Source organism: Patagioenas fasciata, chromosome 3 (genome assembly GCF_037038585.1).
Source record: "Patagioenas fasciata isolate bPatFas1 chromosome 3, bPatFas1.hap1, whole genome shotgun sequence".
Classification (NCBI taxonomy): Eukaryota; Metazoa; Chordata; class Aves; order Columbiformes; family Columbidae; genus Patagioenas; species Patagioenas fasciata.
This window is the reverse complement of record NC_092522.1, coordinates 73,533,124-73,553,976: the sequence shown is the minus strand read 5'-3', so window position 1 is coordinate 73,553,976 and position 20,853 is coordinate 73,533,124. Positions and strand designations below refer to the sequence as shown.

At 36.3% G+C, this 20,853-nt stretch overlaps 1 protein-coding gene across 8 annotated transcripts in view; it reads right to left on the bottom strand.

Moving 5' to 3' along the window:
* Positions 1-20,853, bottom strand: part of FAM184A (family with sequence similarity 184 member A) — a 75,968-nt gene that overhangs the window by 10,014 nt on the left and 45,101 nt on the right. For 5 of the 8 annotated variants that reach the window (XR_011738407.1, XR_011738406.1, XM_071806599.1 and 2 more), the window contains exons 10-14: positions 5,547-5,759; positions 4,242-4,395; positions 3,713-3,840; positions 1,331-1,515; positions 697-843 (exon numbers count right to left, since the gene is read on the bottom strand). Coding sequence is in view for 6 of the 8 variants with exons in the window: in XM_071806599.1 (XP_071662700.1) it covers positions 697-843; positions 1,331-1,515; positions 3,713-3,840; positions 4,242-4,395; positions 5,547-5,759 (827 nt within the window). In the remaining 2 variants the exon portion in view is untranslated. The remainder of the gene's footprint in view (positions 1-696; positions 844-1,330; positions 1,516-3,712; positions 3,841-4,241; positions 4,396-5,546; positions 5,760-20,853) is intronic. The other 3 variants (XM_071806601.1, XM_071806603.1, XM_071806604.1) reach the window with 1 other exon arrangement.

Here is a 20,853-nt window from a genome sequence, read left to right as displayed (position 1 = left end):
ACCCTAAATCTTTTGTGCTGCAAATACAAATCCCCCAGTGACAACTTTGTGTCAGGAAGCCCTCAATGGGCTGTGAAACCTCAGGCAGAAACTCTGATTACATGGGTTACCTCACAGACAGAGAGAAAGACTGAAGGACCTGGAAGACAGGAGAACACCAGATGGACGACACACAACTCACATTGTTTCTGCCCAGAGGTGGGCTAACCCGAGGTGGCATTTTGACTTGGAGGCACTCTACGTATTCTGTTATTGTTATGCTCATATAATCCATTCCAGACACTAATTTTCCTTACGTTTGCATCACTCATGTGCTGTAATCAGACTTCTTCATCGCAAATCTCGTACTGTTTATAAACTTGCTGAAGAAATTCTTGTGTTCTCAAAAAAGATGTATTAATGTTCAAGAAAAAACATCTAAAATAATGTTTTCTCCAGTTTTCTAAGAATTGCAGATTTAATCTCTTTCCTACTTGAAATTTTTTTGGTCTCAAATCCCTAACAATTTATATTACTAAATTCCTCTAAAGCTTATAGAATTGTGCTGCCTAAAGAATGCAAGATCAGGCCCCATACTTGATTGAGGTTTTTGCACATATGCATCTCTGCAATATCTTCAGCAACTTATGGACACCAGAGTAAACTATTCACTCAAACGCAGCTACATAGAGACTTTTTTAATGCAACAAAACTTACGAAATTTGTAAAGCTGAATTAATTTCCTTGAGCAGCTCTTGGGTCTTATTAAAATCTGCCAGCATGCTTTGTTTCTCTCTGATGTGATCTGCTGTCAAGACATCCAGCTCTTTCTCATGTTTCTTGCTTAAATCTTGCTCATGCATCCTGTTTAATTTATTTTTTGTTAAAAAAAGAGTTATTCTAAAATCAGACTCGTTTGTTCATCATGATTTTCTTCTATGTTTCTAATGGCTTTTACACAATATCAGACAACACAGAAGGAATTACTGATTTATCAAAACCCACTACTTACTGTCCTCCAATCTTCTAGCTTATTTCATGGAAAATGCATCTCCTTTAATGCTTTTTTACATAAACAAACATAATGAATTAAAAAGAAAAAATAAAAACCAATACTCGAGCAGACTGTTACTAAAATGTGCCAAAACGTATCACTGAAATGCAGCTTAACTGTATAGCAATATTCACTGACTTCAGTAGTAATGGGCATAACTTTTTCTAATGAAGACTAAGCAATATACAACATCACTTGATTAAGAGGATAAATTAAAAGCTGCAAATTGTAAAATTTCTTAAGTAAAACAATAAATGAAATAACACACATTTGAGTTTAGAGTGGAAAAATTCATACCTTATCTGTTGGTTGGATTCACTGCGTATTCTAAGAACTTCTTTCCCTTTAAACTCTAATTCCTTGGTCAATGCACTTATATTTTCATGAAGATGCAGAATCTCTTTGTCCAGTTCAGCTATATGATGGTCTCGGTGTCTCAGTTCATCTTGTAGATCTGATATTCGGCATAAAAATTCTTTCTCCTATGATATAAGTAGCAGCAACAAAAAAATATTTGCTTTTGGAAAAATAACAGCTGAGCAGAACTGTCCATTCAACAGAAATTGTTTTCAGTTTTGTATGCTGACACATATTATAATTAAAACTGAGGTGTTTTTTAATTGTGGAGAAGTATGAATAAAGAAGAAATCAAAGTTATGTAACAAACAATTTCCATGTGTGAAAAAATTTAAAACCTGTCATTGTCATCGCCTGTTAAAGTTTGTAAAGTTCATCACATTTTCCTTTTGCCCACACATACAACAAAACACCAGATACTGCCAAGAACCAGGACTGGGTGCATGTTCTACCTCTTCAGCGTATGATATACAGAAACTGTTCTTCCCTTTACAACCCCACACAATGGGATGAAATACCTCAAGATGTATGACCTGCACCAACGAATGCTATGATTCAGAAGTCTCCTATCTTATGTATACATAAGAGTCATAAATATGTCACAGCAGACTACATACTAAATAGTTTTTATAATATTTATATTGTGTCCAATAAAAGCCATTGTGTCCAATAAAAGCCATTCTTTTTGTGTAAGAAATTCCAATGAAGTCAACAGCTGGGAAACTCATCTGGAAGCCATCCCAATGGTTTTGATAATGACTCTACTTCGTTTGAAAAAAGTCTGTAATTAACCTTTTTCAGAGATTTTCATTTCCATCCATTTGACTTCTTACAGTTTCACAGTAATTTATGACCATATAGTTTGCACAGACAGAAAATCAGCAGTATTTCAAAGTAGTTTTATGTATAATTGTGTTTTGTGCCTTCATGCATCCAGGAAATACAAATCTATCCTAATGCACAGATTTTATAGCACATCTTTAAGAACAGACCTTTCCATAGGAAGGTAGAGAGTTATTTGTAAAGATTATATTAAAGTTATTAGAAAAAGCAGTGGAAAAATTTTATCCACATATTTAAATATTTCAAAAATTAGCTCAGACCTCTCTGCATCTAGTTCCACTTTGATCCTGTGAACTGATGAGCATTCTAACCCAGGAAAACACAATTAATTGCTCTGCCCTCAGTACAACTAAAGCTCCTGCTTAGCACATCATTGTACTGAGGCCAAAAGTACATGGCATTTGCTTGGATCAAATGCTTGCACTTGTAACTTTTTTTCCCTGAAGTCCCCTTTAGGTGTCTCACTTTATGCTTAAACAACACAGGACTGAAACTACATCCTCCTAAATCCTGCATGTTGTCGTCCACTGCTGACAGCACTGCATTTTTGCCTTTAGTGTTGACACTTTCCAATCAGCAAGGAAGCGAAAAAGGGCTTATCTTTGAGTGCCTCTGGTTTTGTGTAGAGGCCATATCCAACTAAACATGTTTCCTCTCTTAATACATTTCTAAAACCATTCCACCTCCTTGCTGCTGAACTATCAGTAAAAAAATTCTGAAGACTCTACTGCATAGGCAAATCAAGAAGTAATTTTTTGGTCCTGTTATTTCCAGGAGCCTGGGTTCCTTTCAATAGAGATCAAGCTTTGAATTTTTAGTTACTACTGGAAGAAGTGATTGTGTATAAAGAGAAAAATGGAAGATAAAAGTGAATGAATTAGTTTGCTGCTGAAAGCAAAAGTAGTCCATACTGGCTTTGGGGGTTTGGTTTAGGTGGTTTCAGTTTTGGATGTGTTTTTTTAAGAAAGAGTTGCAAGCTGTTACAGCGTCTTCTCTGCTTTCTTTAGACTCTAATTTATCTTTTCCAATTTGACTCCTGAAAACAAAAGATACTAAGCTACTTCTTCAGTTTGAAGCAATCACTTGGTTTTAAGCAACCCCTTCTTCACTGTACTACTTAGGCTTCAGAGAGAAACAGCTTTTTCCTTTCTAAGTCCTGCTGGCAGCTGAGGACAAGTAGAATTTTGCGAGAACTGGCACTTTCCTCCCACAGCAAGCCAGCGTGCTCCCAGACAGCTGTGCAATTCTGAGAGGAAACTGCCCCAATATGGGAGCCCTTACCAGGCTACAAGTGCAGCTTGTTGAAGAAAAAGCTAAGCAAGGACGTTTAGGTAAAGTGGCAGAGATGCATTATCTGCTAGTGTGGGCTGACTTGGAAGGATTATGTGTTTGTTATTCACAACAGTTTTTGCCTCCAGCTAAGAGAAAACGAACATCAGTGACGCAATTTTACAGTCAGCTGCCGGCAGCGCTGCCTACCTGTCGCCTGCCAAGTTCTATGCTTCTTTCCAGCTCCATTTTGGCAGCCACCAGTTCTTGTTGATGGTTGTGCCTTAGCTGGTCGATTGCTGCTGCATGTTGGTGATTTAGCTCTGAGCGCAAGGAAGCTGGTTACAGTGAACAAAAAGAAAAGTTTGTTTTGCCAGTGTTTACATTAATTAGCAATAACAGTCCAGCTCTGTCAAGTATCGCTGCTTACCTAATACACACTGTTTACATCAGCTAAGCAACTGTCCCATCATTCTATTCACGATACTTTCTGAAATATTCTCTGCCAGAAAACTTGGTCATTTACTCTTTCCAAAAAAGCTTACGGGTAAGATTTTTCAAAAGTGAACAGTTTGGGTTTACCTGTTAAAGCACATACTGACTTTCAGAGGAACAATTACAGCAACACTGAATGACTTTGAGATAGGCTACAGTGTTAAAATACACAAACATACATAAATACATGTGCATGTATATTTATGTGAGCAGAAATAATGTTGCAAATTTAAAAACAGTATACCTAACATAGCTTTTCCTTCATCCTCCAGCTCAAATCGTAGAGTCTGAAGTTCCTGTTCCATCTCCAATTTGAAACCTTCCATGGCTTGTTTATGTGTTTCTTTCAGTGCATGAAGTTCTTCTGAGTGCTTCTGTTGTAAACGTTCCTCTAATTCCTATGAAATCCAAATTGACAAAATTTATTCAATACCAGCTTAGGGAATTTATGAAATATTAAACAATAAACAACTGGCAACAAAAGCAGGCATTGGCATACCCTAGAATTATTAAAAATGCACTAATATTGCTCATATTTTCTTCTCTCCATACGTTATCCTACTACTAGATTTTTTCCTTTCAGTGGCTGATGGTTATCAAGATTACCTGTGCACAAATCCCTGTTCCACCCACAGTTGTAGAAGAAGAGAAAAAAAAATATATATGGATACATTTACAATAGCAAACAATGTGAAACGGTGCAGACCCACAGATGGGTCTAGTGTGCACACAATACACACATTTGGGGATTTTTGCTCCCGATTGACACCCGTGTTTACGCCCTGTTGAAGTATGTGAAGCATAAAAGTTCCTGGTGTACATCTTCTAGTTTCATTTTGAACAAAAGGAATCCAACTTGAGTGCTCCAAGACCAGACTTGATGCGAACCAAAATACATTAAGTGGGGACAACGGGAAAACTGATTGCAAAGGCACGGTCTAGATCTGAACTTAAAACAACTTTTAGACACACACCCTATTAAGTACCATGCATTGCCAAAATTTCAATTTTAAAACCGGTTTAGTCAAGGTTTTAAAAAAAAGATCATGGGTGTGACATTGTTCTGGACATGACAATTGTCTTGCAAGTCACACAACACAGTTTATACAATTTTTAACATGATGAAAATACAAAAGACATTACAAAAATCAGTCAATTGATGGGAAATAACAGAAAACATGCAAAATTAGGTAACTATAATGGAAAATACAGAGAAACCTATTTCAAATCAAAACTAGAATATAATGTTACGGATAACAATGTCAAACTACTGTAAAGAAACTTGTGTGTTGATAATAATTCTACCTATATGTACACCTATATATAGTGGCAGAGTATAAAGCAAGACATGAAACAATGCTAGTATTAGAGATTATTTTCTATATGTCTTAATCAAATTTAATTGGATAAAAACATCACTATAAGATGTCAGCTGAAAAAGAAACTTAGTAGTTATGGAGATACTATTCTTTACTAATTCCAACTGTGCACATTAATTGCAAAAAAGGCAACATTCTTTATACACTTTGAAATATCTATATGTACATGCCTTTTGTTCTTGCTCTTTCGTTTCTTCCATGTTTTGAAAGGCAAGGATATGGGCTTCCTGAAGTGACTTATGCCTTTGTTGATGCTCCTCTTCTAATTCCTGGATCTCCTGCGTCAGCCTCTGCCGCTCCTGGCTGAACTGGGCTTGTAGCTGTTGCAAAGAGCTCTGAGACTGGGAAAGCTGCATCTCCAGATTCTGCTTCAGTAAGGAGATCTAACCCACAACAGAACAGCAAATATCCATTAGTCATTCGTAATAACATCAACTCTGAAAAAAAATATTCAAAAGAAGAAAACACATGAAATTTTAAAGCCAGAACATTAACTAAAAGAGAGACAAGCAATGTCATCCATCTACTGAATCTGTGGTTAATATTGTATCTCAGTAATTACATTGAAATAGTTTCATAGGGGTTACCACATCTGTCAGTTCATACTACAGCACTAACTATTACACATTTTTTCATGGCCAAATTATCAAAATTTGCTTCTAGGTTTTGTATGAAGATCAATAAAAATGACACTATCAAGGTCTGAAATCAAACACTTGATTGTTAAAATATTCTTTGGGGGAACACCAGGTGATAGGGGAGGAAAGCCTGTGACATCGAGATTGCTGGTTTTTGTATCTTTTTATATGATATAGACCTATCTTACTGGTATTTTTATAATTTAAAAAGAAGTGGTAACATACCACAATAAAAAGCTTTTCACCCAACAAGCACTTTAATACATAAGAGTACACTGTACTCCTTGAAAAAGTCCCATTTTCTTCTTATACTAACTTTTGTTCTTCACATCAAATAGCGTATTTTCAGACCAAAAATGCTAAACCTGTATTCCCTTTAGAGCCAAACAAGAGAGATGCATCCTCCAATTCTGGGAACAAGATTTACCCACTACCACCACCAACAAAAAGAATTTCACTACAGTGACTCAAAGGAAGGAAAAATCAAATTTCCACATGACAAACTATTTGAATCAGTAGGATATTTTTCAAGCCTCAGAGCATTACATAAAATTGAATTATAAATGAAAGCCTGATAGTGTCATTTGATTCAGCATATCTTAAAATCTATTACAACAAATTCATAACGACATTGCACATCACTTTATTGATTAACAGAACATTAAAACCCACCACTTAACAAAAAAATTAATAGCAGCGTTCCAAGGACAGCTTGCAGCATAAACAATATTGTTGAACATGTGTTGTGGTGTTTGTTTTTTGTTTGTTTGTTTTCAGAAGGACACAGTTTAAGCAGATTTGAAAGAAAAAAAGCTGCATTTAAAGTAAAATCAGCACTAAAACAAAACAAGCAAATTAATTTGAATGAAATGACCATGGCTCATTGCATTTCAAATTCATCAAGTCTTTATGTCTGGGCATATATACTCTACCTTCTATGGGTACTGTATCAACAGTATTTTACTTCAGATGCATTTGAAGAAGATTAGCTATAATTGAAGGAGTACAGTCAGGGCCTACGCTGCATTCTGTAATCTGAACGATACATGTAAAAGCTTTTACTGAGTACATGAAATATAAATGTCACATACAAATTGTCTGATCTCCTGTTCTGTCTCCAGAAATGGCCAACCCTGGTCACCCAGGGAAAAATACAAGGCCAAGGCATACAGGTAGAGATCTTGAGACCCAAGTCTTCCATCACCCAGCAATCTTTCTTAAACCAGAAGGCATATTTGGGGGCAAATTTGTGGAATAAAAGTCCATTAAGTACAACCACTATCTGAATCCATGAAAGTTTTTACAATCCACAATATCCTGTGGCAAGTTCCAGATCTTTAACAGACGTGCCAACATCTGTGTCAGTGTCATGGGAAGGAGTCAAAATAAATTCCTGTTTCATTTACTCTATTATCTGCATATTTCTGTATATTCTCCATCGTATCCCCCCTTACAGTCTTTTCCAGGCTAAGCAGTTTTTGCTTAATGAGTCACTCCTTGTATGAAAGCTATTTCATATGTATCATCACACTCCTCCTACTTTTCTCCCTTTTCTGCTATTTCTTTTTAAGTTTAGGAGACCAAAACAGCCTAAGATGAGAGTAAACTCTGATTTTATATAGTGGCATGGTTTTACGTGTTGTGTTCTCCGCTTCCCTTCTATATCTGTAATGTTTTATTTGCTTTTGTGACTGTTACTGAACACTGAGCTGATCTTTTAATGGAATTCTATATCATGATCTCCAAATCTACTCTCTAGTTGTAAGAGGTCAAGGTAAAGTTCTTCATTTTATTAAAAGAAAAGAAAAAATAGAAGAATTTATTTTTTTCCCTTATGTGTCATTTGCATTTATCTACACTGAATTTCATCTGCCATTTTATTGCCAAGTCCCTTGGCTTTTTACAGCTATTCTATAATTCTTCAGCCTGTCTCTGTCCTTCCCACCTTGAATAACTTTTTATAAGCTGCAAACCTTCCCACCTTACTTATCCATAAACAACCTGCAGAAGAAAGTATGTAACTCTGCTGGTACCTTCACTATGGTAACACTGCGTTTAATACGTATTTTTCAATGAGCTACTTATCTATACAAAAACTTCCCTCTGGTTTGGTGGAGTTGTAGTTTGCTCAGAAGCCCCACAACTTCTCTAGCACAGGCCAAAGGCAAAACAATTTTCTTTTAATTTCTTTCTTGGAAATGCAGAAAACATTTTAACTAAGATGACCAAGAGAAGTCTGCCATCTACCCAGGAAGCCACCTTCTCAACAGCAGTTCACATTTCCACCAGATTAAAGTGACTGCAAAATCACAGCCTGGAATGAGTCATTATCTGGAGATGCCTATTTGCATCAATAGACAGTGCAGAAAATAAAGGACAATGAAGATTAAATGATTCTAACAACCAAGTCAGATTAGTCTATCCTTCTAATAGTAATTTTTTGTTGTTGTTGTTTAAAGTACATCTAATATTAAAAATCTGAGTTATTTTTAGAAGAGAACCTAATTTAAAACATTTTTTGGGTTATTCTGTACATATACTGATATCATTAAGAGCACATTTTTGAAAACATTAGTGCCTCCCCTTGCATGTCTTTGGAGTGTCCCTTCCATATAGTCCCTTAGAGAGGATCCCAAAACAACCCAGCTCTGAACACTATTCTCTGAACTTGCAATACTGCAAGATTTTCGGCACATTAAAAATACTGGTAAGAATTTCTAATGTAATAAAATAGAAATAATATTTCAGCTACAATTAAAACTTGTACTGCAAATTATAATACAGCATCAACCACATGCTTTGTGGCAAGCTCCGCCATACACACTTGCACTGCCCACAAGCTTGCTTGCTTTAACAATCACATAAAACGCTGCTTATACTATGACCATGTATGTAGTGTTTGATGTCCAGTGATATATACATTTACATGAATGAATGGATGAAGTACACAAGCTTTCAATAACTAGCAGCAAATGTTCTCCTCTCAAATATGACCAGGTATTGTATTTCACAGGCTAAAGCTCTACAGCAGCACTACAGAATATGCAGATTTATTAGCGCAAACATGCCCTGGTTACAAGCTGTAAGTGCAAATCACTTACATTGCTGATAGATTTATGCAAAGCTTCACCGAGACAGTGCCGCTATGAAGAAAAGATCACAGGAATAAAGGGAAACATTCAGAAATCAACTAAGTAAAAGAAAAAGGGATAAGGAAGGGAAAGTAAAACATAAAACATTAATTATAACTTGATCAGGGAAAAATAAGTCGAAAACTATCTGGAAAAAATACAAATATGTTGCTTTGACTTAGTATACAAACTACTGAACACTGAACAGAGTGATGTGTTTTCCTGTGTTATGCTTTGGAAGTCCAGGACAGCATTAACTCTTCAACATAATCTTACTATATACTCATGTATTAGGCAGCTGAACACTTCTGAAATTACTCAACTATTTTCTCCTTTACGACAACTAATTTCAGGAAGAAATCATTAGGTACACCAGTTTGCATTACTATTAGAAAAGATGTTACATGAGGACTCAATCGACAGTCAGCTGTGTCTCTGAAATATCACAAGCATATTAAAGACATAATATTAAAGATCAAATTCCAATGCTAAAGGGCAGAAAACAGGTTTAGTCTGTAACAAAAAATGTACTTTTATTAAAATACTTATTTTTCTTCAAATTTAAAACAAGATGGGTACATGAGACTCTTCCTGAAAATTTAGAGAGAAAAAAAATTACTTAATGTACCATTTACACTAGTGTTGATTGTTAATGAAAAGCAAAAAATAAAAACATATTGCAAACTAAATGTTCCATATGAAATACTATTGATCATACAAACCACACCTATGTGATTTAATATATTTGAATGGTGTAGCTAGGCACACACACACACACGCAATAGAGCTGTCAGAAATGAAGTGAGAGCAATTTCAAATTCAGCACAACCCATTTCCCCTTTTGGCAAAGGTCAGTCAAGACAACACCCTTCTCCAGGAGACAGCAGGTATTTGGACACCAGCTTGGAAGCCTATAGTTGGGAACTTTCAGATAACATTTTGTCAAATTGCAAAAAAGAGAAAACTATTATTCATTCTCCTGAATGGTGAGGCACAACATAAAAATCTGTTGTTGTGGAATATCCAAAATTATCTCATTAAAACTGTTAAGAGTTACAAGCAACAATTTTCTACTCAAGGGCATCACACTAGGAGGCATCATGCTCCAGTAGACAAGACAACAGACTGGCACCTAACACCTCCAATTTCAACGCTGGATTTTGACGGTGCCAATCTGAACAAATCCACGTATTTTTTCAGTGCTTCCTTTCCCATATGTCTGGTTTGTTTAGGTGGGGAGCTATTAAGAGCACGGATGATTTTTTTCTAAATAAATGTTTAGTTTTTAGAATGTTTGAGACTTAATTTTGACTGATTTATCTAGGCATTGCAATAGTACAACTAAGAAATATCTAAAACATTTATTTACATCTAACAGAAAGGTCAGTAATGCTCTACACTGAAAAGAAACTCCTAGGAAAAATATTTTATGGAAGCTATATTCTGAGGTCTACACCATTAAAAAGACCATTTACAAAAGTTACCCCCTGGTGCCTCCAGAATAAGAGATTTCTTTCAGCAAGAAAGAAACTGGTCTTGCTTTGCTGTCAAACTGATCTTATAACTAAAAGTACTAAGATGGTGTCCTCTTTTAGTGAATTTGCCTGTCAGCGAAAGCCTTCCTATTAGCTGCATTTTCCTGGAGAACCAGATACATGGGCTGTTTTAATACATGGGATTTCACCAAGTTTAAAATTTTTGCAGATATCTGGAAAACAGATGTAAGAAAATGAACATTTGATGAAAGTTGTGGACTAAAACTCTCCAGTTAAGTTCAGCATTCAGATTTGTCAATGGTTTTTTTAGGCTACTTCATTCAAAACAATCTTTCTGCAACCCACATTTCCTGATTGTCCACTAGCATAGTAATTATCTTGTGTGCAAAAAAAAAATAACTACTAAATGCTCAGATCTTACAGTGGCAAAACAAAGACCATGCACAGACAAAAAAAAAAAAAAAGCCTGTCTTTTTTTTTTAATAAAGTTGAACTTCTATAGTTGACATTCCTACATGTTCCAAAAAGACACACAGCAAGGTTAAATATATGGCAAATATAGATTATTGATTTTTAACAATACCTGAAATACACAAGTACTTTATAAATTTGTAAGTCTAAACATCATATCACTATTCAAAAGCATTTAAGAGAGCTAGCTAAACATCAGTCCTTGAAAAAAGACTGGAGAAGATGATTTAAGAGTCAACCAAGGAAGTCTTCAAGTGTGAAAACAAGATGATTTTCAATCAATAGTGGAATAAAGCCATGCTAAAGAAAACCTCATTTCTGGCTTTGATAACACTTGAAACTTGGACAATAAATGCTCCTGTACAGAAATAATACTGGGGAGGACTTTAATAGCATTCAATTTATTATCACATGAGATTTTGATCAAAATATGTGTGCTCATACAATATTGCTGGTATTTTAAAAGATTAAAACCAACTTTATCTCAAACACTGCTAGTGGTGAATCACCACTGAAATCAAACGGGGATTCACCAGGATTAATACTAAACCTGACCACAATTCTTTTTTTTCATTGTTTCTGATGGTATAATTTTCATAAAATACATTAATGATAGAATAGTAAATTCAAATTATTTAGGCTAGCTACTTGGTATGGGGACTAATTCCATCAACATGTGGAGCAATATAATAAAAAATGCAGCTTCATATTGAGAAGAATGCAGGGCACGTTCTGAACAGAGAACTGAAAAATATGTCTGATTGAAGTATTATTAAGAAATTCCATGAAAATTCAAATCCTCCTCACCACTTCTTCCACAGCAAGGTCTGCGATCTGGGGAAAAAGCGATGAGAAGCAAAAAGAATGCAGGCATAATTATTATTTATAATATACTATTTCTATGCTGGGGAAAAGGGATGAGAAAAAAGGGAGAACATAGGTTTAGCTATCACTTTATTTCTACATGTTGGAATTCAAGATTATTGGTTTGTGATATTATTGTGGTATGACAAACCCTTGCTCAGTTCTCTTTGAAATTAGGTTTCACAGATATAAGATGCACAAACAAACCAATTTATTTCTTGGAAGTCCATGAACTTCCGAAAATACATCTTATTTCGTATATATGTATTAGTGTATTAGCTACCCTCCTTTCACTTGATTTTGCTGTCTCATTTTTCAGCAGAAATATTGTCTTCTCCACCTTCAGCATATGCACAGCTATGCCTTAGATGGAATTGAGAGAACTTCCTAATTACCCAGAGGAACAGCAAAGAGGTTGTTGCATCTTTAGAACTCACTGATCAGGCTACAGAGTGGAACTGAAAGACCTTTCACACAAGACATGGGAAAAGATTTGTGTTCCCACCTTTATTTCCACATCTCTTCTAAAAGAGCTGAGTTTTCAATTTGGTTGGGCCAACTTGTGTTGTAGTAAAGCATAGATTTAGAGATCTGGAACTATTCAAGCTTTGGGTTTGCTTACTGTAATGCACAGCTGCTGGTGTTCCTATTATGATAGATGCCCCATCCCTGGAGACATTCAAGGCCAGGCTGGACAGGGCTCTGAGCAACCTGATCTAGTTGAAGATGTCCCTGCTCATTGCAGGGGGTTGGACTAGATGACCTTTGAAGGTCCATTCCAACCCAAACTATTCTATGATTCTATGACTGTCACAGGGGCCACACTTGTGATCAAATGGTGTCATTTTCCTCAAGAAGGGAACTGACTGCACCACTGACATTTTCACATTGTCATTCATTTGCACTGTTTCCTGTAGGGTGTTCATTTATTGGATGCATGGAAGTTCTCTCATTTCATTGTTTCTCTCGGCTAAAAATTACTTTCAAGCAGATTACAAAGCTTGACACTGAATTTCAACATCAGTCTTCAAGATCAGTTATGAAACACTTTTTCTCATTGATATTTCATGTTAAATTGTGTCAAGATCTGACTTTGGTATACAGTCTACAGAGTTTTCAAAATACTGCTGGCAATAGAAATTCTTGTGTAATACCTGAGACCCTTAACTAGGGAAGAACCAACTTTATCTGTGGTGTCAAGTTGATGTAGATTGCTACGCAATCTCATTTTAAGAATGACCTCCAACGGATAGTGCTAACGTGACTGCAGAACAAAACCTGTGTGCATCCATCAGATGTTAGTAAAAGAAACTGGTTTCTGAGATGTCTACTGAAGAAGCTAAATGGACCTTTGGCATAAGTCTATTTTATCCAGCTAGTAACAGCAACCACCCCAAAACTCTCCCTTGAGGGAAGTTGTTGTTTTGAAGAGAAATACTGATCTGTCAGCAGATGCACTGTCTGGCTGCACAGTGCTTACGCGACAGATGACTCTGCAGAGACTTGGAAAGCATCTGTTTCCTACTACAACATTTTGTACTTGGCTTGAGGCTTGTGACATGTCGGGAATGGAAGAGCTGCAAAGTTTGCCCTCTCTGACTGGTAAGAAAAAGCAGCATTTAGAGCCTCTTCTCTCTCTCTCAAAACCCAAGAGTTTTCTATTGAAGAAAATAAATATAAGGCATTCTGAAAACTTATAACCTTCTCTGAAATCTAACTGGTCCTGATTTCCTCCTGTTTCTGTAGCAATCCTGAGTGAAGGTGCTTTGCCCAGGCTATCACAAGGTGAGATACTTATCTTGTTGCTTTAAAAACACGGAACTCTTCTCCAGTTGTGGGAACCTATCAAACTGCTAGGTAAAATGCCTAGGTATTTTGACATATTTTTACCTGTCTCAATTTTGTATTATACACTTTTATTCTGACAAACTGCAGGTTCAATTGTCAGGGGATAAAAAGGATCATTTCGATCTCCTGATAATGTTAAAAGTTTTTGGAATGGTACTAGAGCTTCATTTCATTTTACAAATTTGTTACAATGCTGCCAGGATTTTAAAGATTACATACACATCTTGGCTAATCCTTCCTGGAGCACAGAGGTACCTGTCAAGAAGTGTTCTTAATCTAGAATTTTATTAATCTACTGAATTTCAAACAAATTTTGCCCCACCTAATAATTTTGCCCTCATTCCTCCCAGGGTCCACTGTTTCAACTGGTTTTGAACCCATGCAAAAGCTACCTGAGCAACTATCTTCTGCAGAAAAGAGGCTCGGGGCAGTGTTTTAAAACTAGATTCTTGCCAGAGTCTTTACCTTACATTTAAGGGAAAAGCACATACAGATATAGGATTAAAACTTTATTTGGGGAATGGTATTACTGTTGGATTTGGCTTATATTTCTATTTAGGAGTTTTGGAAATGTAAACTTAACTCCAAATATCAAATGAAACTCTTTTCTAATTTATGTATCATTAACTATGTATTGTACTAAAAATATAATGTTCTTTTCATTCATTGACAGGTAGAATTGAAGAGTCTTTAGTCTCCTCCTGATTTACTAACTCAAACACTGCCAAACAAAAACTGGCAATATTAAATTCTGATTAGAAATTTACAATAAGATAGAAAAGTCTCTTTGGATAGGAAGATATCGTAATTTCAAACAGTGGTCTAGATATATTTTTTAATTTAATTAAACACAACACCATAAGAGAAAGAATTGAAAGAAGAAACCAAAAGACATTTAAAAGTCCAGTAACACATTTATTCTTTAACAGAGCAACTAAGCTAACATTTGTTAGTATTCCTACCGTATCTCACTGAAAATACTTCGAAAACTCTGATTTGTTCTTCTGTTGCTTTTGTTTGTCTGCACTGCTGAGTAGCTCTTAATTGTAAATGGTCTTTAATGAATTTCCTCTGTTACATTCAGAATCTTTTAAACAAAGAGTAAAATAAAGAGAGCACAATATGGGCTGAATGGGCTCACCATAACTAAAAGCTCAGAAGAAGAGATAGTACAGCTGGATCTTAAGCATTTGTTCTCAAGTTCAAGCTTCAGACAAAACTATAATGACCAATCTGCATATAATAAATGTGCCAACCAATCTCCAGGATCACATCTCTGCATGGAACAGGGAGTCCACAATAAGGGGGATTCTTTATGAAGAAGTACAGTCATGAAACAGGAGGAAGCACCCTCAACAGATGGCCCTCTGAAGGCTGCACTGAGTCTGGATTATTCACAGGCTCATGTACAACAGTTTCTTACTTGCTTAAATCATAGGTTTCCCACTCAGAATATGGGGGTACCCATCCTTCTAAATCAGTGGTGACCGGCAGGACGTTTACAGATGCTGGATCCAGGCAGAACCTCCCAAAGCTCCCCTGATTCTCCGAGAGGCCTGCAGGAGCTGCACCACAGTCCCATTGAGACCACAGTATTGAGAGCTATAGCCATTTCTGAAAAGTTTCTAAGAGCTGCATAAAGTGGTAGCCCTTTGGAGAAACAACAAATATCTAAAGATGAATGAAGGGGCATAAAACCTCACCCTGAACTGCATTTCAGGTGTCCTCTGTTCCTTGCTCCCTCCTTGGTTTGACTTTTCTTTTCATTCTTTCAGATTTCAGTATTTTAGACTTCTAAGTGCTTTCTAAGCCTTGCGCCAAATCCCTTAGCATCCACTAGATGTCACGGTCGCCTTACTAATATATTACTGAATATAAGAACGATCCAAGAGAATTGGGAAGGAGTTACTAGAAATTTACTTCCTCTCTGTTTCTGACAGACAAGTCTTTAGACTGTACAGTCCTAAAATTACATTCTGCCCTTTGAAGGCAACCACGAGGCTGATGTGGGCCGTGGTGAAAATGTGTTTGACACCCCTGCTTTAGACTGTGTGCTCAGGATATCAAGTGAAAGGATGCATGGTGAAGTGATGCTGTGCTGAATGTTAATATCCTTTCTTTTAGGAAATGAATACAGAGTATGTGCAGGTTTTCTCTTGGATAAATTTCCAGCACTCCTTTGACAGCAAATCTTCTAAACCAAGGATTATCCAGGCTGTAGAACTGGCCAGCAATTCTTGTGCCAGGGGAAAACAAAAAAAGAAAAAATAGTAGATTTTCTGATTCTGCTACTGTGGATGCACATCAGCTCTGTGATAAGCACCTTCACACAGGCAAATAAAGACCGAGCAAAAACTCCATTCTGGTAGAAGGCTGGTCAGTGGGCCTTTACTGATGTGCAGTTCCATGACTTTTCTACAACACTCCACTTCATGAACAAGGGTATGTATACTCAGTGGCCAGGGTTTTAAGACTGAGTTAGAAATTTTCTGAAAACTACAATTTAAATAACATCAGCATCAGAAGGAAATACTTACATTTTGCTATATTTGTATTTATGGATAGTTGAAAAAAGGAACACACCATCACAGAAACAAACTCTGAATAGGAAACTTCTAGTTTTTTTTTTTTTTTTAAAAAAAAGGAGAGAATCTTTGCAGCAGTAAAAATAAAACACAGCTGCCAATGCATATGCAGAATACTTTTTTCCATTCTACTGTATTACTTCTAATACTTCCATTAATAGAAGATTGTATCTTCATGTGCAAAATCCTGACAAAGTTAGAAAGAGGAATGCCACACTAATGCCTGGTTATGTAGTAGTACGAAGCTACATAAGAATGGGAAAAAAAATGTGAGAAAAAATGTTTACCGGAACACATTTTACTGAAAAGTAAGGAAGATGGGAGAGCAAATATTTGCTCAAGTATAGAAAAGCCCATCCACAATCAGAATACTTGATTTCATTTACCAAAAGAAACATTTATCACAAAAGGAAATAGATAAGAACAGCATAGGTCTTAACCTTTATGTTCCAGTGCCCAGAATTGAAGGTTGCGCTACATGGGGAGGCAGAAGAGAGAATGCACTCATGCTTTAAAAAAGAAAATTCCTCCCATTTCGTCCATGGCTGAAACCTCCTCAGCAGTGAAATGTTTTCAAGAAAAGCGTTAAAAGCCTATTACACAGCAAAGAGAAATGGGAAAGAGCTAGCACATCTGAATTTACTACATATTTCATGAAGAAACTCTCCCATGGATTGATGTAGAAGTACTTACTACAATTTATAGGGGGAAAAAAAGAAAAAGCACTTTCTTTTTATGTCTTCTAGAACCATTTCTCATATCAGAGATAAGAACTGCACAGTTGGTCTCTAGACAATGATCTAGTTAACCTACCAGCCACAGTTAGCTGTAGATAGTAGGTGATGCTTTGCAACCAGCAAGAATGTGTTTAAACACTTCATCAGCTGAATAGCATTTTCTCTCAAGAGAATTATTTTACTCATAACAAAGCTGTACTGTATTGTTAACAATAATCCCACATGCATTCTATGAGGGACCACTTAGCATTACCAGTATAAAAGCAAAAATTTTACCTTGCTGTATGTAAGACCTAGATTTCATCTATCAAATATGCAACAACTAGTAGAAGGCAGAAATTTGTAAATTAGTATTGCACAGTTAAAACAAACACAAACTCCCCTCAAACAAACAGCTTAGTATTTTTTATGGACTTAAACTTTTTTGACTGAACTTTTTTTTTTTTTTTTTAATTATTGCCATTTATAGCTGTGTCTGCTCATTCAGTTTTTCTGGCACCAGTCAGAAGTATTCCAAGATGAGCATAGTCTATGTTGTATTTTTGTACAGTTTAAGTAACTATACTGTGTTTTTTCATACTTCAAGTTAGATGCTACACTTCTTTGTAGCTTGTTTTTAAATCAAATCTGAGATGCATCAGTACATATTAGAAAATTATGTACCTTTAGGAATGAAAATATATGATAAACTTAGGAAGCAACACAGTATTTTTCATATCAAAAAACAAGTTATTTTCACTATTTTGCACTGGATGTGATACTTATCAATTTGCCAAAAATAATACTTAAGTCCTTTAAATTTAAATTACATCTGTCAAATATACATGCTCTCACTTTTGTCTAGAAATAATTTCTAGATTATTTTTTCCCTCCAAAATAATTAATGTTTATTACATCTTTCTGGAACGCCTTACACTGCAACATACTGATGGGCATTGAATATCCGAATTCAACCTTTCTGAACAGCATTTATACAATTAAATAGTGAAGCTCTAGGCAGTTTCTCAACAGAAACAGCACAGGTAGACTACATTTTATGCCAAGTTAGGAGTTTACACATGATTTAGTAGAGACCTCACACTTGTACTATGTTGATAAATCATCGTGTAGTACTGCTGGTATAGACCAGACCAATGTTTCAGGTGTAAAATCTGAACTGCAGAAAAAGGACTTGGATCTCTGCTCTCTTCCTAATTCTTACAGACTTCATGCCTTTCAAATGGATTTTAAATGCGTCTTCCCACTAATGAAGACTGGGACTGTGTGTAACAAATTCAGAATTTTACACCTCTACTGCAGTATCTCAGGCTGTTCTAGGTCAGTGTAGTATGAACAGATATCCTTTTGATGAACAGAAGAAAGAATTCTTTGCAATGCTGTTAATCTTTTTTTTAATTTATATACATAGCAGCAGCAGAATCTCACATTTGACACTGTTTCTAGTCTGTTTAAACTAGACTGTGAACCCTCTGGGGTAAAGAGTCTTATTGCACATTTACAGATCACCAAGCACAGTCAGGTTTATTGCAGTAGTTCCTGTAGTGACAAACTTGGGCCAATGCAGTTTCCACTCAAAATAACATTCTAGATTAATACCACCAAAGTCTATAGTAATCTCTGCATTATGAAACAGATACCAAAAGTCTTCCATTTCTTCCATAATGAAAATACTATCTTTTATTTTCTTTTATGGTGAAATGACTGTATCTGTGGATGGGGGAGAGCAGTGGATGCTTGCAATCTCAACTTCACAAGATTTTTAACACACTTTTCTCTGATTGTACCACAATTCAGATGGGTGGGCTACCAGATGGATGAGAATCAGCTGGATTATCAGGCTGAAAGGGCAGCAGGTAATGATTCACTCTACCTGAAAGCTTGTTACAAGCACATGCCTGCTCCACTACCTGTTCATTTTAGTATCTGTATCAATGATCTGGAGAATGAGACAGACAGTACTCACAATTAGTTTGTTGATGACACCAAACTGTGGAGAGTAGAAGGTGGAGCCCGGCACAGTGGAAGGGCTCAACACACTGAAAGGCAAGATTGCCATCCAGAGGGATCTATAGAGGTTATAGGGACAGGCTGACAGGAACCTCACAAAATTCAACAAGGACAAATGCAAAGTCCTTTACATGGGATGAACTAAACCCCTGCACTGGTTCATACTGGGCTACAAATCTGCTTCACATAACTTAGTTAATGGTAGGCTAAACATGAATATGCAGCATGACCTGGCAGCAAGGAATGCCAGTAGCATACTGGGCTGTAGCAACAACCCAGGAAAATACCAGTCCCTTTGACTTGTCACTTTTTGCATGTCACCTGGAGAGTGCATTCTGTCTTTTCCTCCAGTTCATTCAGCTTTGGTTGCCGCAGTACAAGACAAACATTGATAATCTTGAACACATTCAGTGGAGAGCTACCAACAAAACGGTCGGGACTGGAGCATTTGTCCTGCTGAGGGAACTATAACAAATTTGCTGAAGTCTAAAGAAGACAAAGCTTTGTGAGATTTAATAGCTTTCCAATACCTATGACATGGTTATGGAGACAATGGACTTCACCTCCTTACAGCAGTACACAGGACAATGGTCATATACTGAACCTGAGGAGATCCTGTCTAAATATAAAGAAAAAGCTCACTATGAGGATAATTAAGCAGCACAAGATATTGTATTCGGAGAGGCTGTGGAATCTTCATCCTTGGAGCTTATTCAGGACATGACTGGACAAAGCCCTAGGCAACCTGGTTTAAACTCTGTGTTGACTGATTTGAGCAGGAGGTTGCACTAGATGACCTCTTGAGGTCTCTTCAACCTAAGTCAGTTTATGATCCTATGATTCAGCTCAGTGCAATTCCCAGAGGAATTCCTTGCCTTTTGTATATTGCAATCAAGAGAAACTTACTACAAACCCATTTCATTAAGAGTTAACTTAGCCATCTTTAATGCTGTGGGTCTGGAATTCTCTCCCCTGCAGGTGTAATGGATGAAATGGAGGTTCTTACAGAGGGAAAGCTTAATTCCCTGTTACCAACAATAACTTTTCAATTTTTTATTAAATACCTCCAACTGGAACACTATTACAGAAAAGCAACAGCTGGATAAAATATGCAATGACTCCAAGGTTTGTTTTCTTGATAGTCCTTTGGACACACATGCTGCTATGAAATGGTGCAGCTATTTGGTGTAGTAGAAGGAATGAAGAAAACACCAACCATTTTGCATATGCAGACCATTTCCTATGTCTGCAAATTCCCTAGAAAAATTCTCATTGTTACAGTTAGTTTCCTGAGTTTTCTGATGTACAAATTTATTCCATATGCAGAAAAAAACCTGTTAATTTGCAACATACTGAATTCCCATTCTGAAACTGTAGGTTAGATTTATTATGGTAGTTTTAAAAGGTAGGAAGAAGTATTTTAGAAGTATATTAAAATTACAGGAAGTTTAACATATCTCTTTCAAATTGGACTTTGAGAGAAAATGCTATTTTTAGGTAGAAGAGAGAAAATGAAGCTTGGGTTAAGACAGTAAGTGAAACTTAAAATCAAATGAGCCCAAGTCTTATTACATTCATGCTGTAAAAAGTAACAGAGACCAAGAACTTTTAAAATCTTCAGCTTTTATGAGCCTAAGCCACAAGATTTTCCAAGCTTAAATTTCCTTGTCAGCAAAATACATTGTTATGCGTCCCTATAA